The sequence below is a fragment of the Oncorhynchus tshawytscha genome, linkage group LG22, assembly GCF_018296145.1.
Source record: "Oncorhynchus tshawytscha isolate Ot180627B linkage group LG22, Otsh_v2.0, whole genome shotgun sequence".
Taxonomy (NCBI): Eukaryota; Metazoa; Chordata; class Actinopteri; order Salmoniformes; family Salmonidae; genus Oncorhynchus; species Oncorhynchus tshawytscha.
This window is the reverse complement of record NC_056450.1, coordinates 13,788,670-13,816,543: the sequence shown is the minus strand read 5'-3', so window position 1 is coordinate 13,816,543 and position 27,874 is coordinate 13,788,670. Positions and strand designations below refer to the sequence as shown.

Here is a 27,874-nt window from a genome sequence, read left to right as displayed (position 1 = left end):
ACACAGGTGCACCTTGTGCTGGGGACAATAAAAGGCCACTAAAATGTGAAGTTTTGTCACACAACACTGCCACAGATGTCTCGTGTTGAAGGAGTGTGCAAATAGCATGCAGAGCAGTTGGCAGATAATTTAACGTTCATGTCACTACCATAAGCTGCCACCCACGTCGTTTTGTAGAATTTGGCTGTACCTCCAACCGGCCTCACAACCGCAGACCACGAGTAACCACGCCAGCCCAGGACCTCCATATCCGGCTTCCTCACCTGCGGGATGGTCTCAGACCAGCCACACCAACAGCTGATAAAACTGAAGAGTATTTCTGTCTGTAATAAAGCCCTTTTCAGGGGAAAAACTCACTGACTGGCTGGGCCTGGCTCCCAAGTGGGTGAGCCTATGCCCTTCCAGGCCCATCCAGGGCCTAATGAATTTATTTAAATTGACTGGTTTCCTCATAAGAACTGTAACTCAGTAAAATCATTGAAATTGTCGCATGTTGCGTTTATAATTTTGTTCAGTATAGATTAAGTTTAAGGGGTTGAGGGGCTTGGAAGGGATTTTATTTATTATTTAAAAAATGGGGGGGTAGAAGTTAGTCGGGATTCATTATTATTATATTTTGTATTATTTATTTATTATTATTTTTTAAATCTTTGTAATATAGAATTAGTCAGACCAGCACAGTAGGTGGCGGCATGCACCTTAAACGGTTGTTTGCGGATCGCCATGATATCATAGAAGAAGAATAAGCTTTCTAGCCGAGTAGATAAACAAACTTTTTATTAGGTTTGTAGAGCGATTAATTCAGATTTAATTAACTACCATATACAACTCAATTAGTTCTCGTTATATTCAAATAATCAGTGTTCACATCGCTGTTTCCCTGAAGAGTAGTAGCGCATGTTGGAGATAGTTAGCTAACGTTGGTTATCTCAATATGGAGAGAACGAGGGGGAAACATGGCATGCAATGGTCGCAGGGTTAGCTAGTCAACTTACTTGGTTTCAAAGGTAAGTTCGATAGCTATTTACTTACTAGCTAGAAGTGCGATCATAATTTAACTTCATATTAACACGACAAGCCACGTTGAGTTGTAACGTTAGCAAGGTAACGGTAAAACATTCATCCACAATCATTCAAGTTCGCCAGGTAACGTTAGTTACGTTACTGAGTTAGCAAGTAGTTAACGTTAGCATAGTAACATTATGCCATATAGCAAAGCGTTTCATTTTGTACATTGGCTAGTTACTACACACAGCATTTAACTTACCAGTCATTCTAGCTTAAATATCTTTAATGTGCGATACTGCTAAACCTGCCAGCTGTGTGATGACATTTTGTGGTCCATACAATCTGGAATGTCTTGTCAATTCGTTTGCTAGGCCTATATTAAACCAATAGTCTTTACACTGGTACTGAACTGTGTATGTTTCATGGTATTTCTCTTCCAGTTTGGTAGCAAAAGACATCTACCGGGCTGTAAGAAATTTGCAGTTTGGAATTTTGTGGCCAGGGATCGAGAATTTGAGACAAGTTCGACTGCAATCAGATCCACGCGTCGTCATGGCTTGGGCTCTGAAGCTGCCACTCACTGATGAGGTGATTGAATCAGGTCTGGTCCAAGACTTTGATGCCAGTCTCTCTGGCATTGGACAAGAGCTTGGAGCTGGGGCGTACAGTATGAGGTATGAATCATAATTGGAAGTCTATTGAAATGTTAATATGTCAAGACATAGTACTTTGTACTTTTACATAGAAAATCAGTATCGGTCAGTGAAAAAAAAGATACTAGAAATACTTACCTATTCAAGAGTGGGCCCTATCATCTGTATCAGTTAGCCCATAATGAGTCAGTGGCTGTCGCTCTCTAGTAATTTGTCCTTTTGCATGGTGTCGGGTGGTGCTGCTTTAAATGTTAGGAGTGTGTGTTTTCAGTTCAGAGAGAGAGTTAGCCAAAGAACCTATGAATAGTGAAGCCGTAAAGTAGTTTGTTGTGGAACGCATACCTCAAGTGGAAACGGCCTTCTAGATCTGGCTACTGTTTACTTTCAGTATATTCCATTCTAGAATGGAATGCATTTAGAATGTATCCTATTCTCAATGTTGCTAAATTGTCTCTCCCAAACTATAGTTTACTGTTTGCTTACTATTTGTGTTGGTGGATAGGACAGCTTCTCAAAATATTTAAGTCTTCGGTGGTGTGTGTGTCAAATGTAGTTTTTTTGTTAAACACATCACACACCCATTTTATAGTGATTTTACAGAAAAATGTTTTTTTTTGCCAGTAATTCACAAGTTAGCCCATTCATAGATGCTACCTACATAGTATCTTCTGGCTGGGGCAGTTTTATTAAGAGCTCCAACGCTTGCTCTAAACGGTAACACGCATTGCTTGCGGGACTGTTTTGGAAACATAAGGAATGTATTTTTCATATCAGGGAGAAATGAGAATAATAATAAATAAAACACACCTTTGTGTAAACAGAAAATGGACACCACGAACATGTTGTCACTGGAACATACTGTCGGTAACGGTGTTTAAACTGGTTAAAACAGTGTACAGTAAGTGTAAATTATTTTGATGTGTTATGAAATTAAAGGGCTTCATGTTGCACTCCCGAGTGGCACAGCGCTCTAAGGCACTGCTTATCAGTGCAAGAGGCGTCACTACAGTCCCTGGTTCAAATCCAGGCTGTATCACATCTGGCCGTGATTGGGAGTCCCACAGGGCGTTGCACAATTGGCCCAAGTGTTGTCCAGGTTTGGCCGGGGTAGGTTGTCATTGTAAATACGAATTTATTCTTAACTGACTTACCTAGTTAAATATATATTTTTATGTGTTTCTAGAACCGTACTGCACTTGAGCTTCGATTCAAGTTTATATGGAGCATTTGGCTGCCAGAGTGAATTTGCCTCTAAACAGAACATGTAAGGTCCTTGGACTATAAGGTGTAAGGTTAGGCTCCTTTAGTCCATTATTGGGCTAGCATAGGCCTAACCTTCCATCAGTACTCTCTTGAGGATTGTTCTTATGCCAGAAAAGAGGAGGCCTTAATCTGTCAGAATTGGGATTTTTACTGTGTCAGGAACAGTTTGTGTGTAAGGGATACATCCCTCTCTTTCAGACTGCTCTTTTGTTAGTATTTTAAGTGTTCTGTTACATGATACTAAAGTGCCTCATTGTCAGTATAATTCTTATGTTGAGAGGGAGGATGAGATACCCAGGCTGCATACCAAGGTAGTTGATTGCACAAGTTTTTACTATCGTAACTAATGAACTGTGAAGAAAGTGTGTTATAAATCACTTGTTCTTTTCCAGTGGCTTCTAGTGATATTCATTTAATTTACATTTATTGGGTGGGTAACAGAATTTCCTGACGTTTTTAATTTGGAAAACTTTTTTAAGAGTTGAGTTGAGCTTACCTTTTCAGTCTGCCTCGTTTTCTGGAGGTACAAGTTCTGTTGAGTTGTTGTTTCAGACAGTTCTTGATACTATGCCAATGTCATGTGCTTGTAAAAGACCTTGGCTTGCCAGTTCATTGACCATGTTGTCTTGCGGTTCTTTCTCCAGCGACGTGCTGGCCCTCCCCATCTTTAAGCAGGAGGAGTCTAACCTGCCGCCTGACAGTGAGAACAAGATTCTTCCTTTCCAGTATGTTCTGTGTGCAGCTACCTCGCCTGCTATCAAACTGCACGATGAAACACTTACCTACCTCAACCAAGGTTAGCATCTGTCTGTTTTACATTACATGCTTTTCTTTTGAATTTGATGCCAATTTAAAAGAAATAGACAGATTTTGTGTGTGTGTGTGTGTCTGCATACATACACAGTGCATTTGTAAAGTACTCAGACCCCTTGACTTTTTCCACATTTTGTTACTTTACAGCCTAATTTTAAAATGGATTTAAATTGTTTTCTTTCCGCATCAATCTACATACAGTACCCCACAATGAAAAAGCAAAAACAGGTTTTTATAAGTTTTTGCAAATGTATGAAAAAAACTACTGATATATCACATTTACATAAGTATTCAGACCCTTTACTCAGTACTTTGTTGAAGCACCTTTGGCAGTGATTACAGCCCCGAGTCTTCTTGGGTGTGATGCTACAAGCTTGGCACATCTGTATTTGGAGAGTTTCTCCCATTCTTCTCTGCAGATCCTCTCAAGTTCTGTCAGGTTGGATACAGAGCGTCTCTGCACAGCTATTTTCAGGTCTCACCAGAGATGACCGGTCGGGTTCAAGTCCGGGCTCTGGCAGGGCCACTCAGACTTTTAAAATTGTATTCATTTATTTATTGCCACTTTCTCTCCACAATTCCGTGTTATCCAATTGGTAGTTTCAGTCATGCCCCTTCGCTGCAACTCCCGTATGGACTCGGGAGAGGCGAAGGTCGAGTTCCGTGCGTCCTCCGAAACAAGTCAGCCAAGCCGCACTGCTTCTTGTACACAATGTCTGCTTCACCTGGAAGCCAGCCGCACCAATGTGTTGGAGGAAACACCGTACACCTGGCGACTGTGTCAGCGCGCACTGCGCCCGGTCCGCCCCAGGAGTTGCTAAAGTGCGATGGGACAAGGACATCCATGCCGGCCAAACCCTCCCCTAACCTGGGTGACACTGGGCCAAGTGTGCACCGCCCCATGGGTCTCCCGGCTGCGACATAGCCTGGACTCGAACCAGGATCTCTAGTGGCACAGCTAGCACTGCGAGGTAGTGTCTAGACCACTGCGCCACTTGGGAGGCCGACATTCAGAGACTTGCCCCGATGCTGCCACCACCATGCTTCACCATAAGGATGGTGCCAGGTTTCTTCCGGAAGTGTCGCTTGGCATTCAGGCCTAATAGTTCAATCTTGGTTTCATCAGACCAGAGAATCTTGTATCTCATGGTCTGAGAGTCTTTAAATGTCTTTTGGCAAACTCCAAGAAGGCTGTCATATGCCTTTTACTGAAGAGTGGTTTCTGTGTAGCCACTCTACCATAAAGGCTTGATTGGTGGAGTGCTGCAGAGATGGTTGTCCTTCAGGAAGGTACTCCCATCTCCACAGATGAACTCTAGAGCTCTGTCAGTGACCATTGGGTTCTTGACCAAGGCAAAAGGCCCTTCTCCCCCGATTGCTCAGTTTGGCCCGGGCGTGCAGCTCTAGGAAGAGTCTTGGTGGTTCCATACCCCTTACATTTAAGAATGAGGGAGGCCGCTGCTTTCTTGGGGACCTTCAATGCTGCAGGAATTTGTTGGTACCCTTCCCCAAATCTGTGCCTCGACACAATCTTGTCTCGGTGCTCTACAGACAATTCCTTTTGACCTCATGGCTTGGTTTTTGCTCTGACGTGCATTGTCAACTGAGGAACTTTATATAGACAGGTGTGCCTTTCCAAATCATGTCCAATCAGTTGAATTTACTACAGACTCTAAGTTGTAGAAACATCTCAAGGATGATCAATTGAAACGGGATGTACCTGAACTCCATTTCAAGTCTCATAGGAAAGAGCCGGAATGCTTATGTAAATAAGGTATTTCTGTTGTACATTTAACACATTTGCAAACATTTCTAAAATCCTGTTTTCATTTGGTCATTATGGGGTAGATTGATGAGGATTTTTCTTTTTGTAATCCATTTTAGAATATAGCTGTAACTTAACAAAATGTGGAAAAGGTCAAGGGGTCTGAATACTTTCTGAATGCACTATATATACAGTACCAGTCAAAAGTTTGGACACCTACTCATTCAATGGTTTTTCTTTATTTTTACTATTTTCTACAAAAAAGGTTAAACAAATCAAAATATATTTGAGATTCTTCGAAGTATCCACCCTTTGCCTTGATGACAGCTTTGCACACTCTTGGCATTATCTCAACTAGCTCCATGAGGTTGTCACCTGCAATGCATTTCAATTAACAGGTGTGCCTTGTTAATTTGTGACATTTCTTTCCTTCTTAATGCCTTTGGGCTAATCAGTTGTCTTGTGACAAGGTAGGGAGGGTATTCAGAAGATAGCCCTACTTGGTAAGAGACCAAGTCCATATTATGGCAAGAACAGCTCAAATGAGCAAAGAGAAATGCCATTCCATCATTCCTTTAAGACATGGTCAGTCTGTGTAAAATTTCATGAATTTTCTTCAAGTGAAGTTGCAAGAACCATCAAGCGCTATGATGAAACTGGCTCTCATTAGGGCCTCCACAGGAAAGGAAGTGCCAGAATTACCACTGATGCATAGGACAAGTTCATTAGAGTTACCAGGCTCGGAAATTGCAGCCTAAATAAATAATAATATGGACTTTGTGTTTTTAAATAAATATCTCTTTCTTACACTCAGTGCCCTCAGTTTTCATATCCCTTGACTTATTCTACATTTTGTTGTAACAGCCTGAATAAAAAATGTATTGAATGTATTTTTTTTCTCACCCATCTACACACACACACAATACCCCATAATGCCAAAGTGAATACATGTTTTTAGAAATGTTAGCAAATTTATTGAAATTTGTTATAATCTCCACCCGGCACAGCCAGAAGAGAACTGGCCACCCCTCATAGCCTGGTTCCTCTCTAGGTTTCTTCCTAGGTTTTGGCCTTTCTAGGGAGTTTTTCCTAGCCACCGTGCTTCTACACCTGCATTGCTTCCTGTTTGGGGTTTTAGGCTGGGTTTCTGTACAGCACTTTGAGATATCAGCTGATGTACGAAGGGCTATATAAATACATTTGATTTGATATATACAGAAATATCACATTTACATAAGTGTTCACACCCCTTAAGTCAATACATGTTATAATCACCGATGGCAGCGATTACAGCTGGTAGTCTTTGTGGGTAAGTCGCTTAGAGCTTTGCACACCTGCATTGTACAATATTTGCACATTTTATTCTTTTAAAAATTCTTCTCTGTGAAGTTGGTTGTTAATCATTGCTTGACAGCCATTTTCAAGTCTTGCCATTTAGATTTTCAAGCCAATTTAAGTCAAAACTGTAACTAGGCTACTCAGGAATATTCAATATTGTCTCGTAAGAAACCCATGTATATTTAGCCATGTGTTTTAGGTTATTGTCCTGCTGAAAGGTGAATTTGTCTCCCAGTGTGTTGGAAAGCAGTCAGCTAGGTTTTCCTCTAGGATTTTCCCTGTGCTTAGCTCTATTTAGTTTATTTTTATCCTAAAAAAAAGTCCCTAGTCCTTGCTGATGACAAGCATACCCGTAACATGATGTAGCCACATGCTTGAAAATATAAAGAGTGGTACTCAGTGATATGTTGGATTCTCAGGACATAAAGTTAATTTTGACATGGTTTGCCGTTTTACTTTTGGGCCTTTTTGCAAATATGTTTTTATTCTGTACAGTCTAATTTTCACTCTGTCATTTGATTAGTATTGTTGAGTAACTACAATGTTGATCCATCCTCAGTTTTCTCCTATCACAGCCATTAAAACGCTGTAACTGCTCCAAAGGCCTCATTGGTCTCATGGTGAAATCCCTGCACGGTTTCCTTCCTCTCTGGGACCGAAGTTAGGAAGGACGCCTGTGTCCTTGTAGTTACTGGGTATGTCGATACACTTTGGATGGTGTAACTTCACCATGCTCAAAGGGATATTCAATGTCTGCTTTTTTCCTTTTTTTTTTACCAATAGGTGCCCTTTGCGAGGCATTGGAAAATCTCCCTGGTCTTTGTAGTTGAATCTGTGTTTGAAATTCACTGAGACCGTACAATTATCTGTATGTATGGGTTACAGAGATGAGGTAGTCATGAAAAAAATCCTGGTAAACACTTATTGCACACAGAGTGAGTCAATGCAACTTATGTGACTTGTTAGGCACATTTTTACTCCGGAACTTATTTAGGCTTGCCATAACAAAGGGGCCGAATACTTATTGACTCAGGACATTTCAGATTTTCACTTGAATTAATTTGTAAAAATGTCTAAACATAATTCTACTTTGACATTGATGTGACAAAAAAAATCTCAATTGAATCCATTTTAAGCTGTAATACAACAGAATGTGGGATTTCAAGGGGTGTGAATACTTTCTGAAGGCACTGTGTGTGTTACATCTATCTAAAGATTCTGTTTCGATTTCAGGACAGTCTTATGAAACTCGAATGCTTGACAATCGGAAATTGGGTGAACTCCCAGAAATCACTGGCAAAATGGTGAAGGTATGATGAACAAGAACCCTGAGTTGTGAGTAAGTGATTGCATGGGTCTGTTCCAATGAGAATGTCCCATGTGGTCTATCAGTCACGTAGGTACTTCCTAGTTCCTCAGTGATGTTTTCTGTGTGCCCCCAGAGCATCATCCGCGTGGTCTTCCATGACCGGCGTCTTCAGTACACAGAGCACCAGCAGCTGGAGGGCTGGCGCTGGAACAGGCCTGGAGACCGCATCCTCGACTTGGGTAAACTGTTTGTCCGTCATGGGTGGTGGCCTACTCTGGGTGAAGAAGGATAGGAGGGTGCTGCTTTTAAGACTTTAGCTGCTGTGGCACTGACATGGTTTCAGATAGGAAGGTTGTTGTTTCCGAGATGTTTCTTCAGTGAAATAAATTATGGTTGACAACAGGCTGCATAACATAAAGACTGAGTGCTCACACAATCCTTCTGATAACTTGTCTCATGTTGCTCCATTGTAGATATCCCCATGTCAGTTGGCATGGTCGACCCCAGGGCTAACCCTACTCAACTTAACACTGTGGAGTTCCTGTGGGACCCTTCAAAAAGAACCTCGGTTTTTATCCAGGTAGCAGGATATACACAACCACATGGTTGTTTTCATAATGCTGGTCGTAGCTTATCTTCTAACGCCAGTCCAAGGCTATCTGAATGGAGTGGAAACAGATGGGTTTTCAAGCCAAATAGAGCTCTCACCATGTTTGTACTGAATAAAACTAATAGTTTTGTCCTAATATGACAACTTTAGCAAAATCCTTCAGTTTTCAAATAGGCATGCCGATTCCTTGTTTTAGGTTCACTGCATCAGCACAGAGTTCACTATGCGGAAGCACGGGGGAGAGAAGGGCGTGCCTTTCCGCATCCAGATCGACACTTTCAAAGAGAATGATGGCGAAGACTATACAGAGCACTTGCATTCTGCCAGCTGTCAGGTCAAAGTCTTCAAGGTGAGAAGAAAGTCTGACCAAAGACATTTACTGTTGCCATAAAACGTCATTTGATCCTGATCACGGTACTGTCCATTATAAACATCTTTACCTCACCTGTGGCAGCCTAAAGGTGCAGACAGGAAGCAGAAGACCGACAGAGAGAAGATGGAAAAGAGGGCTCCTCAGGAGAAGGAGAAATACCAGCCCTCGTATGAAACCACCATCCTAACAGAGGTTAGAGTCAGTGTGTTGAGTAAATGGGATGGAGGAAAATGTTGGATATGAGAGGATATGGAGAGGAAGATGTGGTAGCAGTCAGAATGAAGAAACATGAGCAAAACGATGCATCCTTTTAATGACTTGTCTCAGTAATATCATAATGCATAGAAATTCTGTACACAGGATTTCTTCATGAAGTAATAACTTGCATCTGGAATGCTGGATTATGTAAAGAGCCTAGGTCCCTCCCTACTAGAATAATAGAAATGTTCTCTTGCAGTGCTCTCCCTGGCCAGAGGTCACCTATGTAAATAACTCTCCATCGCCTGGCTTCAACAGCTCACACAACAGTTTTCCAGTGGCAGAGGGGTAGGCATCAGGACATAAACATGCAGCCTGTACTGAACCACACTGCTTGTGTTACAAATGGTTTATTTTGTTTTATATGTACATTTATAAAAGACTATATGGGGATGCAATGTAATGTCCAATGCCTCTGTTCTTTGGGGATGTCTGTCTATTTTCTTTCTATTCCCAGAATGTCCATCTCAACCTTTTCATGTTCCTTTTCTCTGTCCCTCCAGAAATGGATCCCCCAGTCACCAGCCAGAGCTAGTTGTTCAGGTAGCAGATGTAAGTACCTGTGTCCCTTCCCTTTGTTATGTCCAAAACCCACCTATGGGTCAGTCTCCTGCACCATCCCTTCCCATGTCACCAACCCCCACATCTACAGTGGGGAAAAAAGTATTTAGTCAGCCACCAATTGTGCAAGTTCTCCCACTTAAAAAGATGAGAGGCCTGTAATTTTCATCACAGGTACACTTCAACTATGACAGACAAAATTTGATTTTTTTTTCTCCAGAAAATCACATTGTAGGATTTTTAATGAATTTATTTGCAAATTATGGTGGAAAATAAGTATTTGGTCACCTACAAACAAGCAAGATTTCTGGCTCTCACAGACCTGTAACTTCTTCTTTAAGAGGCTCCTCTGTCCTCCACTCGTTACCTGTATTAATGGCACCTGTTTGAACTTGTTATCAGTATAAAAGACACCTGTCCACAACCTCAAACAGTCACACTCCAAAATCCACTATGGCCAAGACCAAAGAGCTGTCAAAGGACACCAGAAACAAAATTGTAGACCTGCACCAGGCCTGGAAGACTGAATCTGCAATAGGTAAGCAGCTTGGTTTGAAGAAATCAACTGTGGGAGCAATTATTAGGAAATGGAAGAAACATACAAGACCACTGATAATCTCCCTCGATCTGGGGTTCCACGCAAGATCTCACCCCGTGGGGTCAAAATGATCACAAGAACAGTGAGCAAAAATCCCAGAACCACATGGTGGGACCTAGTGATGACCTGCAGAGAGCTGGGACCAAAGTAACAATGCCTACCATCAGTAACACACTACGCCGCCATGGACTCAAATCCTGCAGTGCCAGACGTGTCCCCCTGCTTAAGCCAGTACATGTCCAGGCCCGTCTGAAGTTTGCTAGAGAGCATTTGGATGATCCAGAAGAAGATTGGGAGAATGTCATATGGTCAGATGAAACCAAAATATAACTTTTTGGTAAAAACTCAACTTGTCGTGTTTGGAGGACAAAGAATGCTGAGTTGCATCCAAAGAACACCATACCTACTGTGAAGCATGGGGGTGGAAACATCATGCTTTGGGGCTGTTTTTCTGCAAAGGGACCAGGACGACTGATCCGTGCAAAGGAAACAATGAATGGGGCCATGTATCGTGAGATTTTGAGTGAATACCTCCTTCCATCAGCAAGGGCATTGAAGATGAAACGTGGCTGGGTCTTTCAGCATGACAATGATCCCAAACACACCGCCTGGGCAACGAAGGAGTGGCTTCGTAAGAAGCATTTCAAGGTCCTGGAGTGGCCTAGCCAGTCTCCAGTTCTCAACCCCATAGAAAATCTTTGGAGGGAGTTGAAAGTCCGTGTTGCCCAGCAACAGCCCCAAAACATCACTGCTCTAGAGGAGATCTGCATGGAGGAATGGGCCAAAATACCAGCAACAGTGTGTGAAAACCTTGTGAAGACTTACAGAAAACGTTTGACCTCTGTCATTGCCAACAAAGGGTATATAACAAAGTATTGAGAAACTTTTGTTATTGACCAAATACTTATTTTCCACCATAATTTGCAAATACATTTATTAAAAATCCTGCAATGTGATTTTCTGGATTTTTTTTTTCTCATTTTGTTTGTCATAGTTGAAGTGTACCTATGATGAAAATTACAGGCCTCATCTTTTTAAGTGGGAGAACTTGCACAATTGGTGGCTGACTAAATACTTTTTTGCCCCACTGTACATGTTTAAAGGCCAGCTTTTTTCACATAACTGAAGTTGGCACATTGTGGTCATGCTTTAAGTTCACATTTTGCCTTTTGCTTTTGGCAGCAGCACTAGTGAAATATTGTAGGAAATTGTAGGTAGTGGGCTATTTAAACTGAAGTGTAAGAATAACGGCTGAGGAGACTGGCTATGTAACTTTGCAATCAGTACGTTATTTTATTTTCAAAGCAGCACGACTTTACATCTTGTTTTCACATGATAGATGTCAGTTTTTTTTTTACCCGATCTCCATTGATCACATTTGCATGTAGTCGAACATATTTACCAAAATAATGAATATGACAAAACTGTTTTGTACTTTGCTGAAATGGTTTTCTGTCTGGAAATGATTTGCAACAGTTGGGAAAAGCAAAGGCTATGCATTGATAAATCTCAGATTTGGTTTAGAATACCTGACTAATTTTATAAGAACCTGCAGAATGAGAAATGGAATGGAAAAAAATAAAATAAACATGGATACGTCCCTTTGCTTTCAACACTTTTATTAATTTCTGCGAACATTGAATTAGTGCAGTGCTTATATTGAATTTTTCTTCTCTTGTGACTCCCTCTGTTTTCCCATTAATGCATACATAGAACCAAGTCAGTTATTAATATATGGGTAGAACATGCCCTTTGTTTTTGGGTCCATCAAAGCAACCGTTTAACTACTGTAGTAGACTGTCCTCCATAAAGAATCTGTTGTATCACGTGCATCCCCAATGATTTAATGTGGTTGATGGATGGAAACAGACCTTGAAATGAGCCTAGATAGCCATGTCCGTGCACCTGTCAGTTCAGTTTTATAAAGGGTGTGTACACCTTTTCTCCCTTCTTTCTCCTGCATTATTATCCAATATAGATTGAAAGCTGTCTGACTGATACAATTGTAAGTTTCCAACATTTTCTAAATGTCTGACTCTGCATCTTAAATCAGACTTCACGGTTTAGACCGACTCCCAACAGAATGTGCAATATTCACTGATGATATATCTTTAAACGATTGATTGCACTTATTAACCCTATTACTTGCCGTCTGATAATGATAAGTATGTATCCAGTTGTTTTGGGTAGTTTGTAGTCATTTGTAGGCAGCAACATCTGCCTTAACTCTCCCTAAGGCCTGCTTGAATTTTTTACATGAAGAAAAATAAGTGCAGTTTGTGTCTTACGCCTGAGTGCCAGTCTGTTTGTGCCATCATGTAACCTCCTTGTCACTCATTGTCATGCCAATCATTGGCAATAGAGTTGGCCAGAGCACAAACAGATCTGGAACCAGCCTGCTGTAATACTCCCAATACTTGTTCCAGCATTTATTACAATGCTTCTACATGATGTATGTAATAGTCATGTAACCATTGCATTTCAAACTAGTTTTGAAATAAATGCTGCGCCGAGTGTGTATATAGCAGTAGGATGTAAAGTGCATTTGGAATGTATTCAGACCCCTTCACTTTTTCCACATTTTGTTACGTTACAGCCTTGTTAAAATACAAAAAAATCCCTCAACAATCTACACACTATGTGGGAACTCCTTCAAGACTGTTGGTAAAGCATTCCAGGTGAAGCTGGTTGAGAGAATGCCAAGAGTGTGCAAAGCTGTCAAGGCAAAGGGTGGCTACTTTGAAGAATCTGATTTGTTTTACACTTTGTTTTTGGTTACTACATGATTCCATATATGTTATAGTAACCCTAACCCTATTCATTATTCTATAATATAGAAAATAGTACAAATAAAGAAACCCTGGAATGAGGTGTGTCAAATTTTGACTGGTAGTCTGTGTAAATAAGGTATTTCAGTTTTGCAAACATTTGCAAACATTTCTAAAAACCAGTTTTTCGCTTTGTTGTTATGGGGTATTATGTATGAATTTTCTTTTTAGAGTAAAGCTGTAACATAAAAGTTAAGGGGTCTGAATACTTTCTGAATACACTCTATTTTGACAACATTGCTGTTTTCACTGTCAAAATATCACTTGTGTTTCCCCCCCATTTTTAGACAGAAATACATGAGCAAAGTTTTTGGGGGATTAGGGAGGTTTTGAAATATGACGATAATTTTAAAATTGAGACATTCTGCTTTACAGTTGCCATCCCATCTACTTACAAGAGACGGGGAAAGCATCCATCAGGTATATATTAATTTATTTGATGGTTTCTAGTTCGAATGTCGTTTTTTTGGCTTTCAAAGCAAAAGTGAGATACAGGTAACTGTCAAAATGAAGGAAATGCGAGCATAGTGTCTGAATAGGCTGTTAAGCCACCACAAGCCAGAACAGCTTCAATGCAGTTTGGCATAGTTTCTACAAGTGTCTGGAACTCTATTGGAGGGAAATTTCATCATGTGGTGTTTCGTTGATGGTGGTGGAAAACGCTGTCTCGGGCGCCGCTCCTGAATCTCTCATAAGTGTTCAATTGGGTTGAGATCTGGTGAATGAGATGCGCACACACACCCTTTAAACCCCTTATGTTCCTTTGCGACCCCTCTTTCAAAGTGAGATCTCTTCTTCTAGACATGGTAGCCAAAATAATGGACATCTGGGCATTTTTTTGTACATCACCCTAAGCATGATGGGATGTTAATTGCATAATTAACTCAGGAACCACACCTATGTGGAAGCATCTGCTTTCAATATACTTTCTATCCCTCATTTACTCACGTTTCCTGTATTTTGGCAGTTACTTGTACATTGCATGTCTTCTCTGACCAGGCTTCCAGCATAAATGTTTGCGTGTGTGTGTAGAACAACCAAGACCAAAACAATTTATTTATGTGTACAGATGTGGATGACTGCTACCATGGTCTACGGTAATTTTTGTGTGTACTGTAAACCTCTTAGAACACAATTTGAATCTCTAAATTTGTAATGGGTCTGTATTCCTCCATGTAGCATGTTCTGGGATGGGCTAGCGCAGATAAACTGCTCATACCTGGCTGTATACATCTGACCTTACAGTGTAATTGATTGTTTTTAAAGGTGTAGAATCCAGAAGTGAATTAACATTTGGATTGCGTTTGCTCCACCTGTGCCTCTCTTTTGGAACAAACAGAACCTGTTACCCGCGGCAACACCACAGGATGCACAGCAGTGGCTCCATAGAAACCGCTTTTCACCGTTCTGTCGGCTCTTCACTAATTTCTCAGGTAAGATGGTCTATATAATTTATTGATTTATTGCAGTGAATTTATATTCTCAACATTGTCATGTTGTGGAAGTCAGTCTAAAAGTAGGCTGATTTGTTCCAGGAGCTGATCTGTTGAAGCTGACCAGGGAAGATGTCATTCAAATATGTGGGCCAGCAGATGGTATTAGGCTCTTCAACGCATTGAAGGGACGGTTAGTCTTCTTTCTTCTCACTACTTCCATATTGCAGCATTCAAATGCCTATTGAATTTTATCACCTTTTTTTTTTTTTTTAAGTGAGAAGTTTGTCAGCTTATTTTGGTCTATGTGCAGGGTGGTACGTCCCAGGCTGACGGTGTATGTGTGCCAGGAATCCCAGCAGGCTCGGGAACAGCAGCAGAAACACGAGAACGGAGACGCAGCTAGCAGTACTTTTTTCGGTATGGGTGTGTCTGTGTGTGTGTTCAACTCTGAGTATACCAAATATTAAAAACACCTTAATATTTGAGTTGCACCCCCCCTTTGCCTTTAGAACAGCCTCAATTCTTTGGGGCATAGACTCCACAAGGTGTCAAAAGTGATCCACAGGGATGCTGGCCCATGTTGACTCCAATGCTTCCCACAGTTGTCAAGTTGGCTGGATGTCCTTTGGGGGGGGGGGTAGACCTTACTTGATACACACATGGGAAACTGAGTGTGAAAAACCCTGCAGTGTTGCAGTTCTTGACACAAACTGGTGTGCCTGGCACCTACCATACCCTGTTCAAAGGCACTTAAATCTTTTATCTTGCCCATTCACCCTCTGAATGGTACACATACAACATCCATGTCTCAAGGCTTAAAAATCCTTCTTTAACCTGTCTTCTCCCCTTCATCTACACTGATTTTTGAAGTGTACATCGATAAGGGATCATAGCTTTCGCCTGGATTCACCTGGTTAGTCTGTAATGGAAAGAGCAGGTGTTCTTAATGTTTTGTATACTCAGTGTATAAAGCATTCATAACTCATGCTTACCTACTTGCTGATGGCGGTGCAATGCATCATGTGGCATAATGATAGCTCTGTTTGTTACGGCATACCACACTGTTTCATGTTGTATTAGTGGTATGTACAGGATACACATGGTAAACACCGTCCAATGAAATGCTTACTTGCAGGTTCCTTCTCGACAATGCAACAACAATAAGAAATAATATAAGAATAGGAACATAAAGTAAATGGCAGTAGAATAGAATAAACATTTTAGTGTAAGTTTTAATACAGGAAGGCACTATTTATAGTCCAATATTTACACATGGATTGGGGGTAAAGGTGCTAAGACAATGATTGATGTTTTCCTGTCTGTTGTCTTCTGCAGTGTACCATGCCATCTACTTGGAGGACTTGACAGCAGTTGAGCTGACAGAGAAGATCGCTCAGCTCTTCAACATCTCACCCAGACAGATCAGTCAGATCTTTAAACAGGGACCCACTGGTATACATGTCCTGGTCAGTGATGAGGTAAGGCTGTCTTTAGTCTACCTTTTTGTGTTGTCCCGAAAAGGCACCCTATTCCCAAAAGGGGTGCGCTACACAATAGGGTCTGATTTTAGACGCAGCCTTCGTCTCTGGCTCAGTCTGCCTTAAGGCTGTCCTAATGTATACGACGTTATTGGCCTCTAAGACGGAATCTCTCGTTTCTCACAGATGATTCAAAACTTCCAGGATGAAGTATGTTTTGTTTTGGATACAATGAAAGGTGAGTGTCATCCAGTTGTTTTCTTTTACCACAAATCTTGGAGGGTGGAGAAGTGTCTGTGGTAGTTATGCTTGTAAAATCACCCTTCATGATATAGGCGCTGTTTTTTTTATTATCCTCAGCTGAGACGAACGATGGCTACCACATCATCCTGAAATGAAAACTGTCTGGGGGATTGTCTAGCCCCCAGTCTCTCCTGACACCCAACCCTGCCAGCCCCTCTACAGCCTTAACCCCTGATGTACCTGGACCATGCTGAAGATGACCCGATCGTTTCGCTCAACCAACCATTCTCTAGAGGCTGCTCGCTACGGGGAACATTCTGACTGAAGCACCTTGCCCATCCTCGATACCTTATTGTCTTATTTGAAAGGAGTGACACTATTTGAGCTGCCATATCGATGCAACTCTCCAGTCTCCTCCCATGCTAAAAACACTTTTTAAATGGTTGCATTTTCCTGCTTTGTTGCTCATGTGTTTGAAAAAGAGAATGGAAGACACCCTGTCACTGCTTCAGAATCAACGACTTTGTTGTCTTGTCTTTAGAATCCAGTCTTGCATGGAAAGGGATCCACAACAAGAGATGCAGAGTGCGTATGGTCTCCGGTCTCCATCTCCTCCTACTAGGCTGCTGGACATCAAGGAGTCGTTTTGTGAGCACCGTGGTCATGGTTAAGTAGCTACGACAACAAAGCTTGCACAGGATATAAAATCTTCACTAGGTTAAAGATACAAAAGGGTTCTAATATCCCATAATTCTTTGCATAAATGCGGAAGCATTCTAGACCACGGAACCAGCAATGTGAACGAAAATGACTGGAAGCAGTACAAAAAGTGTAAAAATAAAAACAATTGTAGAGAATTTATTCAGCAAGCACATAGCATAACTGTTTTTCAAATTATCTACAGCCATTTTATTACTTGGATTTCCTGACCGCTGGTCATGTTGTCGATGCTAATCCTGTGGAATCCAACAGCGGCGCTGGTCCCATGAATTTGGAATTATCCAGGTTAGGACAATGTAATATCTTCAACCTAAAATTTTGACCGGAAGTGATGTCATAATGGGAAATGAAAGGGACACCTGCAGCATATATGAGATCCCCTCTGTTCTCCCAGTGAGCGCTGTGCTCCTGAAAGCCCACATCTGTCAAGTTGTATTTGTGTCTTCCATCTGTGCAACTTTTCTAGGTCTTTAATCACTGTCAAGACCGTGTCAGTATACTGTTCTGTTCATCTGTCTTGCCCGCTCTCCCTATATACCATTATACTGTATCACTTTACAGTGTCATTAAGATGGTTTTGGACTTTTTAACTTTTTTTTGTAGTAGATGGTTGTTTTTAAAAGTGTGAATTTTGAATCATGTTTTAATTTGACTGTTTTTATAAATGTGTAAACAGACTTGTTCTACCTTGTTTAAAGAGAAGCAGTCTACATTGTTTTGGGATATTACCACTATCAAGTATTAATATATTGTAGTGGGTTGTTTAGGGTATACCAAAGCTGCATTTGGAAAGCTAGAGTTGGTTCCCATTCAATAAGGTTCTACTGAACGCTAGATGTTGCCCACCTTTGCCCCTCATCCAAGTCATCAGAACGATTAAACTACTTACCCATACATTGCCTGTTTTGTATTTTTCTCTGCCTCGTTTTGGATGGGCACCATTGAGAAAATGTTTTAGCCTCCCCGCCACTGATTTGGTCATCTTGGTTAACCCAGAACTTAAATCTCGCATAATTTGGTCAGATGCTCGATTTACATAATGTTACGACAATAAATGACGGAGTTGGTAAACAGCTGAGGGATGGGGCTGGAGAAATGTAACCACTCTCAAGGTCATGGACTGTGCTTTGCATACAGGGACTGACCATCCATGATATAATGATCTACAGTGTTTAACATTCACTTTATTTACAAATGTGTTAAACAGCTTATTTTTGGTTCTGATGGAGAAAGACAGTTAAGCTAAGCTCATGAGGCATCTAGAAGTTACCAGTAGCCTATATTCATCAATAAACAATGGGTAAATATTAAACGAAGTCTAAAAATGGAGGGCAAGATTCAAAGGCAGATTCATATTGGCCAAATATATACATATATATATATATATATATACTAAATGAGTTTGGACTCCTTGTTGGACACAATAGCTGGTTAAGTATAACCCCATGTCAGAAATACTCGTATTCATTGTATTTTCTACATTTGATAAAATAGTTTGCTATGGCAATTTTGCCTTTTTGATATGAGGGAACACCGTGAGAGGAAGGTGTGAAGTATAAGGCATATATTTCAAACTATGATTTAAAAATCAAGTCATTCGTGTTGTCCGTGATATTGTGTATTGCTTATTACAAAATTGGAATTCTGGAATGAATGGACAAAGAGCTTATTATGACTACACTTCCCAGCATACGTGGCGCATAGTACGTTTGTGATGTCACAATGAGTATACGGTTACACTGTAGCATTCCTTACTCTATTGTTACTTTGTAACAAACCGGGGCAGAGGCGAGGAAAAGGAGGACGTCAATCTGGCAAAAATTCCGTAACATTTTGACATTACTGTACCAAACAAGGCGAAGAACATAACCGTCATTATACTTGAAGAAAAACTGCATCGATCCGATTGAAACCACCATTGCAAAGAAAGGATAAACGAAACAGATGTCAGCGGATTGCTCTTCCAATGCAAGCATTGAAAGGCTCAAACCAGGAAGATAAGTCATCCGGCAGTTATCTCAAATTGTAACGTCTTAAACGAAACGGATAATGTCAGTAGCCTAATAAATTTCAACCAAACTGTTTGACGTCCTTCTTTCCCACCGCCTGCCCCGGCTTTAGGATTGCTACGTCAAAGTTAAATGGAACATGCACTCCTGGAAGCGACCATAAAATAAATGTCCTTTATGTAGTCAGTTAGTTCGTTACACTATTTCTGCATTAGTAGGCTGACTATCACATAAATAAGTATTCCTACTGAATAAAGTAACTATTCGTTTTACTGTAGAAAGCTTTAGCCTACAACTAGAGAGAAGCTAAAACTGTCTGGGGAAAAATCTAAATAGGGCGTTTCAAGATCCAAGAACAATCCTCGGTGAATAAAAGGAACGTTCAGCGTTTTGATCGGGAGAAGAGGGTCCTTTTCTGCCGAAGGTAAGGGGCACTTGGGGGTTTATTAACGTTTTACATAGCAGTTTGCCATTGCCAAGGAGGGCTGACATGGTATGCTGGAGAGACGGGACCAGTCGAGGCTCCTCTCTCTGGCAGTTAGATTTACATTATTTCCTACTGCACCCAGTCATTCGATCGTCCTTTCACGAAATCTAGTTTGTTGTCGTTTGCGGCCGTTTGAGGCACTCGGTCGTTGAACGGTTTATTATCAGCAAATATCCTACACTGTGCGTAGTTTTAGGACTGTCGGAGCTCCTCTGATTGTCATACAGTATTGTCCTCCTTTATTGTAAATGTACACTATTGAGTCTAGCCTATGTAAAGTATTGCAATTCTAATAACGTAGTATAGGATACTGGCTTCTCTAATTTGTTTAAACTAAATTAGGTCATCGTCATGGAATGTGTTTCATTGAGTTCTTCTGATAGCCATTTGTAATGTCTAATGCTTTGCTGGAGAATATAGAAATGTAACAGATTTTGTATTCTACAAAGCCTACCAGCTCACAGAATGAGAACCAAGGCCTGATACATTATCCTTTGTATGTAATAGTCTAATCATTAACTGATTTTGGCTGTCTGGGCCTCTTGGTTGTGGACAGTATCACATGATGAACCTGCATACTTGTAATCATATCAGTCGACATTGTGACATTTAGGAACTTTCTGCGATAACCACTATGTTTTGTGTAGGGGATTGTTGCTGCCTCCTGGAAGGTCATTCTGTAATAAGGATCATACATAACGTGCATTATACTTTTCCTCTGTAAAAGAAAACAATGGAGACACATTTACTTGCAATGCAATCTCTATAGTAATAATCAATAGGCTATATTCTAGTGAAACTTCAACAGAGAAGCAATAAGTTGCAGTCCCTCATTTTCCATAGGGCTATACGATCACATTTGAATTCTGAGGGTTGGTTTCACTTCATGGGAGGGAAAGGGAAAGGGAGATACCTAGTCAATTGTACAACTGAGTGCTTTTAACTGAAATGTGTCTTCTGCATTTAACCCAACCCCTCTGAATCAGAGACGTGCAGAGGGCTGGGGAGGCTATTTATGTGGATGTGAAGATCATGGAAACCATGAAGGGGCACACATATGGCTTACAGTAGGCCTACACAGGGGTATAGAGAGCGAGTCTATTCAAAAGTCTCAGCATGGCCCTTATTTGACCCTCTGGTGTTGCCGGATTGACCTGTCTCTGGCATCCAAATTCCGTGCTATTGAAAGGTCCTGCGCTTTGTTTTTAAAGGAAAAGCTAAAGGGACATAAGGCTATCTATCTACAGAACAGTTTTTTTTCTAAGCCATTCATATAAACCCCTGGCTGCTTTCCTAGTTGCCATGGTGACGTTTCCCAGACTCGATGATTTTGGAGCAGGATTTTCATGCGAGACAGAAAGAGAGGGAGTGATGGGTTAGGAATACAGATGAAAGGAGAGTGAGGCTATAGCAAAAAGCTGATGTCACCTCGGTGTGGTATTGGGAATTGATCCAGATTGGATTTAATTAATAGATGTTTATAAACAGTTACAGTTGAATTATATACTATTTTGTTATTCAGATGGGCCCATAGGATAAATGTGTTATTGCTATGTCTGCTGTGTCTTATTCTCATGCCTTGGCTTGATGAAAGTTCATTTTGGTGTAAAATGTCTAGATATGCCTCCATGGCCTTCAATATTGTTTTCATTCATTCATTCCAATTGTGTACCTACGCATATGTGCAAGGCTGATACTCTATCTCTGTCTGTGAGGGCCGCCTACCATCTATCTGTCTGTCTCTGAACATAATTTGTCTGTTTCTCCACCTTCAGACATCAAGTTTCCATGGAGGCAGTTTCGTCTCTCAGCCTCAAGCGAAGATTTGAGGAGGTGGACAGTGGCTCTCCCTACTCTACACCAAAGGACTCTGACGATGAAATCTCCAGCAGTGACAGTGCTGACAGCTGTGATAGCCTCAACCCTCCCTCCAGCACTGCACTCACACGTAAGGGCTATGCTACACTGAAAAATGGTTCTCAAATGGTTCTTCCTCAGCTCTTCAGGTTCCTTGGAGAACTCTTGCCCGATAAAGAACCTTTGAGTTATTCAAGAACCTTCGGAATTCTAAAAGGCTCTTGAAGTGTTTGGAAGCCTGCAGATGTGTCCCTTTCCATAGCACACAGCAACTTGTCCATTGTTAACTAGTGTTGATATTTAATTGTAACATTTCTAGCGTTGAGTCAAGAGTTAAATTAACACTTGGTGGTGTAAAATAACTCCAGTGTTGGTGTTAATAACCAGAGTTGAACCAAAACCACACACTTTAGTATCATATTTCTCAGCATGCTCTAATGCAAGTTGTTTTTTTTAGAATTGTTTATGTTTAATTGATTAATTAAGCTTATGCTACTCAAATATAGATAACATACATTTCCTAAACTATTCCAATCTGTTACTTGGACTTATTGCTACCGATACTGAAATGGTTGTTCCAGTTTAGATGTTGAAGTTAGTCTCATATTGTATCTTATGCTGTGTTTAGATGGTACGAGGTAGACGCTAGACGGCAAGCCGGATGTCATTGTTTTCAATGAGATCACAACGGTAAAATGCTTGAGGCTGGCGGTGAATGACATCAGCGGCCAAGGTAGACGGGACTTTCTGCCAGAGTTAAACTATTTCACCTTTGCCATCTACGGAATGTTGATTTGCACTGTTTGTTTACTGAAATCACCATAGCAACACATGCAGTCGTGCTGGCTTGCTTTTGCCGTAACAGTATTGCTTGTCCTGATATGCTGACTTGTTTGACAGTTTTTGCCTCCCTCGTCTAAATGCAGCATTAGTCTTCCCAACCGTGGCAGTGGTTCTGAATGCAGGTTGAGGATGAATTCAAATTCCAAATGTTGGATATCCCCACTCTGGCTGGATTCCAATAGGAATTACACATCACTTTGAAAGCCAGCATAATGTAACGTGCAGGCCTGATGTGGCCTGTAAACTACAAGTTTCAGGACACTATATTAGCTTATAACTAGGCCCTCAAAAGAAGGCCTTGTGAAATATTTATTGTATTGTCGTAAAAAAATTATGCCAACATACTTAGATCCCATGGGATCTCAATTGGTAAAGGCCACACAACTGAAAATGAATGAATGCAATAAGAATGTCTCTGTCACTAGCAAACATGGTCATGGGTGCTACTGGTAACTCTAAAATTATCTCGAAAGGAACCCTGGGAAATATGCAAATAAGGCTTAAAAGGGCTTTTCAATTCTTGTGCTGGAGGGCCGAAACATTTCTGGTTTGGGATTTTTGTATGGTTCTTCAAAGAACCGTACCATTTTGGTTCTTCAGATCACTCTCAAGAACCTTATTTGGTTCCAACTTGCACCCTTATTTTTAAGTATGTACGGTACAACCAGCATTACTTGTCGGCTAAGTTTCTTACCAATTAGACTGATGCATGACTACTCTAGGCAGATCGTTCGTGAAGTAAAATGATCATTTCAAGTCTGTCTAAAAATAGGCTTGGCATTAAAGTGTATGATGGATTGTTACTCTGTAATAACCCTTATACTATCTGTGGTAATAACCAGTCTATGGAAACTGTTCACCCATTCTTACCCCTCTTTTCTCCACCTCCCTCCGCCCTCTCCAGCAACCTCCATCCTAAGACGGCACAAGCCCTCTCCAGGCCGGAAGCGGGTGCGGTTCGATGTGGTGACGGTGTACTACTTCCCCAGGCGGCAGGGCTTTACCAGCGTGCCCAGCCAGGGGGGCAGCTCCCTAGGCATGGCACGCCACCACTGCTCCATCCGTCGATACACACTGGGAGAGTTCGTCCGCGAGCAGGAGACCAGTCACCGCCACGCCCTGCGCCAACACCTCCGCCAGGAGAAGCTCAACGCTCGCAAGATAAAGGTGAGGTCAAGCACTGGTCGTTCTGAGAGAGCTGAAAGTGTTATGGTTTTAATTTCAGGACCTCCCGAGGTTTAAATACATATATGTATAATTTCCACCCCATCTCTAGCTGACGCGTAACGGTACGGTGCAGTGTGCCCAGGCTGACCTGCTGACCCTGGAGGACGTGTCAGACGACGACTTGGATGTAGAGGGTGTGGAGGTGGACGACTGCTTCTTCCTGCAGCCGCTTCCCACAAAGCGGCGTCGGGCACTGCTCAGGGCCTCCGGTATCGCCCGTATAGATGCCCGGGAGAAGGCTGAGCTACGGACCATCAGGCTGTCCAGGGAGGAGTGTGGCTGTGACTGCCGTTTCTACTGTGACCCCCGTCACTGTGGCTGCAGCCAGGCTGGCATCAAGTGCCAGGTGTGTTAAGTCAAATGAAATACGTGCTCACAAGTCCTTCCCAACGATGCAGAGTTTAATAAATGAAACAGTAACACATGAAGAATAAAATCAAATATGGAACTATATACATATGGAACTATATACAAATGAAGTCAGAAGTTTACATACACCTTAGCCAAATAGAATTTAACTCAGTTTTTCACAATTCCTGACATTTAATCATAGTAAAAATTCCCTGTCTTAGGTCAGTTAAGATCGCCACTTTATTTTAAGAATGTGAAATGTCAGAATAATAGTAGAGAGAATGATTTTTTTCAGCTTTTATTTCTGTCATCACATCACACGTTTACACCTTTATTAGTATTTGGTAACATTGCCTTTCAATTGTTTAACTTGGGTCAAACGTTCCGGGCAGCATTCCACAAGCTTCCCACAATAAGTTGGGTGATTTTTGGCTCATTCCTCCTGACAGAGCTGGTGTAACTGAGTCAGGTTTGTAGGCCTCTTTGCTCTCACACGCTTTTTCAGTTCTGCCCACAAATTCTCTATGGGATTGAGGTCAGGGCTTTGTCATGGCCACTCCAATACCTTGACTTTGTTGTCCTTAAGCCATTTTGCCACAACTTGGAAGTATGCTTGGGGTCATTGTCCATTTGGAAGATCCATTTGCGACCGAGCTTTAACTTCCTGACTGATGTCTTGAGATGTTTCTTCAATATATCCACATACTTTTCCCTCCTCGTGATGCCATCTATTTTGTGAAGTGCACCAGTCCCTCCTGCAGCAAAGCACCCCCACAACATGATGCTGCCACCGCCGTGCTTCACGGTTGGGATGGTGTTCTTCGACTTGCAAGCGGCCCCCTTTTTCCTCCTAACATAACAATGGTAATTATGGCCAAACAGTTCTATTTTTGTTTCATCAGACCAGAGAACATTTCTCCAAAAAGTAAGATCTTTGTCCCCAGGTGTAGTTGCAAACCGTAGTCTGGCTTTTTTTATTGCGGTTTTGGAGCAGTGGCTTTTTCCTTGCTGACCGGCCTTTCAGGTTATGTCGATATAGGACTCGTTTTACTGTGGATATAGATACTTTTGTACCTGTTTCCTCCAGCATCTTCACAGGGTCCTTTGTTGTTGTTCTGGGATTGATTTGCACTTTTTGCACCAAAGTACGTTCATCTCTAGGAGACAGAACGTGTCCACTTCCTGAGTGGGATGATGGCTGCGTGATCCCGTGGTGTTTATACTTGCATACTATTGTTTGTACAGATGAATGTGGTACCTTCAGGCATTTGGAAATTGCTCCCAAGGATGAACCAGATTTGTGGAGGTCTACAATTTTATTCATGAGGTCTCGGCTGATTTCTTTTGATTTTCCCATGATGTCAAGCAAAGAAGCACTGAGTTTGAAGATAGAACTTGAAATACATCCACAGGTACACCTCCAATTGAATCAAATTATGTCAATTAGCCTATCAGAAGCTTCTAAAGCCATGACATCATTTTCTGGAATTTTCCAAGTTGTTTAAAGGCACAGTCAACTTAGTGTTTGTAAACTTCTGACCAACTGGAATTGTGAAGCAGTGAATTATAAGTTAAATAATTTGTATGGAATCAATTGTTGGAGAAAAAAAAGTATATGTCCTAACCGACTTGCCAAAACTCTAGTTTGTTAACAGGAAATTTGTGGAGTGGTTGAAAAACGAGTTTTAATGACTCCTGCATGAGTCTATGTAAACTTCCAACTTCAACTGTACATGAAGTGACTAGGCATCAGGATAGATAATAATAAGGTATTTGAGGTAGATATGTACATGAAGGCAGGGTAAAGTGACTAGGCATCAGGATAGATAATAATAAGGTATTTGAGGTAGATATGTACATGAAGGCAGGGTAAAGTGACTAGGCATCAGGATAGATAATAATAAGGTATTTGAGGTAGATATGTACATGATGGCAGGGTAAAGTGACTAAGCATCAGGATAGATAATAATAAGGTATTTGATGTAGATATGTACATGATGGCAGGGTAAAGTGACTAAGCATCAGGATAGATAATAATAAGAGTCAAATAAAGAACAGAGTAGCAGCAGCAAATGATGAGTATAAAAGTGTGTGTGTGTGTGTGTAATATGTATGTGTTTGTGTTGCGTCTGTGTGTGTGCATGAGAATGTGTGTGGGTTTTATGTGGGAGTCTGCCCCAGCAGGGTCATTGTCCATTGGTGTGTGTTTGTGCGTGATAAGGAGTTTATAACAGAAGGCTATGGAGTTGAGAGGTACTGTATCTGTTCAGCACTCAGTACATATTAGGGCTGTGATGATACCAGTATCACAATATTTTTACCAATGCAAAAATGAAAACACGAAGAAGACCAAAATCTTTGGCCCTTTAAAAACCTGCTGTATGTACAATATTGTGTGCTATAGCTTGGAAACCACTTTGGATATTTCCAACATTAGGGCTGTTTTCCTAAAGAGGTTACATCCGCTTCATGTTTTGTTTCCTTGCCACGATACTAATGAGTATTGCGATACTGGTATCGTCCCGGCCCTAGTACATTTGGCAGAATTAGTATAAAGATGAACAGCAAATAAATGTCCTACAGACAAACTGTCTTTGCTGAATATTTTATGACTGTATATATTCTCTCAAATGTTGTTCTCTTTCCAGGTGGACAGGATGTCTTTTCCCTGTGGCTGCTCTCGTGATGGCTGTGGGAACTCGGCAGGCCGCATCGAGTTCAACCCTCTCCGCGTGCGAACACACTACATGCACACCATCATGAAGCTGGACCTGGAGAAGAGGAGGCTGCTGGGGCAGAAGGCAGGGGTCGGGGGGGAACAGTATGCAGAGTCTGACCTGCTTGCCTCCCCTTCCTCCACCAGGCCTCCCTCCCCAGACCCTGACCTGTCCACAGGGGCCAATGGCCTGGACTCTGAGTTAGAGACAGAGGAGAGAGAGGTCCAGATGGTCCTAGAGGCTCAGGATCTCCTGACTGACCAGGCCTGCCTCGAGCATGAGAACGAGACCGCTGTGCTCCACCTGCAAAGTGCAGAGGAGCAGGAGAGGATGAGGGAGGAAGAGGAGGAGGAGGAGGCACAGCGGGGCAGGGGGGGAGCAGGGGGCCTGGGGGAGCAGGCTTTGTGCCTTCTGCCTGGGGCCCTGCAGGGGGAGATGCTTGGGGACACAGGGGTTGGGGTGGAGGGGGTCCCTATCTCCCTCCTCCAGGGCCCGTTCCCCACTGGGGCTACCCTGCTCTGCATCACAGAGAACCAGGAGGGAGATGGGGAGGGGGAGAACCCCTGTGGTGGCCTGAAAGACCCGGCCTCCTCCCTGCTCTACTACCAGATAGGTCCCATGGAGAACGAGACGTTTCACAAGTCTCTGCCTGGGCAGGAGGAGGCGTGTGTAGAGCGAGAACCAGGGGGAGGAGAGCAGCGAGGGAGGGATGAGCATGGAGGTAATACCTGCGGGCAGGGTGAGGGCGAGCTTTCGCCCCCGGTGGCTCTGTGCTCAGAGAATGGCGTGGGTGCTAAGGAGTTACCATTCAGCCCCCAGCAAAGCTCCTTAGAAGGGCAGTGTCAGGAGGAGGCCTGCCTGGCCACAGAAGGAGAGTTGTACCCACCACTGCCCCCTGAGGTTTAGTACTAGCACCTCTGTCAATGTTTTGCACAATAGCTTCATTTTGAGCTGAATAAAGCCTACACTACATGGATAGACAATGACTATGATGTTACAGGTTAGAATTCATATTAGTAACCGTCATTACTAGAAAAATCTATTTGGAAGAAATGAGCTTGACCATTAAAATAAAGTGAAGGAGGGAAAATCATCCTGAAAGCACACCCAGATCTTTCCCCTGCAGTAG

The 27,874-nt window shown here is 41.9% G+C and overlaps 2 protein-coding genes across 3 annotated transcripts; both read left to right on the top strand.

Moving 5' to 3' along the window:
• The first annotated feature begins 703 nt into the window (after nucleotides 1–703).
• Nucleotides 704–18,148, top strand: LOC112221832 (transcription factor CP2). Of its 2 annotated transcripts, XM_024384200.1 has the most exons (18): nucleotides 704–1,007; nucleotides 1,449–1,682; nucleotides 3,569–3,720; nucleotides 8,074–8,150; nucleotides 8,283–8,388; nucleotides 8,623–8,729; nucleotides 8,956–9,108; nucleotides 9,214–9,324; nucleotides 9,590–9,678; nucleotides 9,894–9,942; nucleotides 12,528–12,554; nucleotides 13,753–13,797; nucleotides 14,717–14,810; nucleotides 14,913–15,003; nucleotides 15,124–15,230; nucleotides 16,149–16,291; nucleotides 16,478–16,529; nucleotides 16,652–18,148. In XM_024384200.1, exons 1-18 carry the CDS (start codon nucleotides 967–969, stop codon nucleotides 16,687–16,689), a joined length of 1,716 nt encoding a protein of 571 aa, XP_024239968.1. In that variant the 5' UTR covers nucleotides 704–966; the 3' UTR covers nucleotides 16,690–18,148. The 2 variants fall into 2 exon arrangements, with proteins under 2 accessions (XP_024239968.1, XP_024239969.1); XM_024384201.1 differs by lacking the exon at nucleotides 12,528–12,554.
• An 852-nt stretch (nucleotides 18,149–19,000) lies between these two features.
• On the top strand, nucleotides 19,001–27,651 carry csrnp2 (cysteine-serine-rich nuclear protein 2). Its single transcript, XM_024383652.2, has 5 exons — nucleotides 19,001–19,687; nucleotides 21,526–21,698; nucleotides 23,355–23,617; nucleotides 23,727–24,023; nucleotides 26,677–27,651. The coding sequence occupies exons 2-5, from the start codon at nucleotides 21,539–21,541 to the stop codon at nucleotides 27,649–27,651; spliced, it is 1,695 nt and encodes a 564-aa protein (XP_024239420.1). The 5' UTR covers nucleotides 19,001–19,687; nucleotides 21,526–21,538.
• The last annotated feature ends 223 nt before the right edge of the window (nucleotides 27,652–27,874 follow it).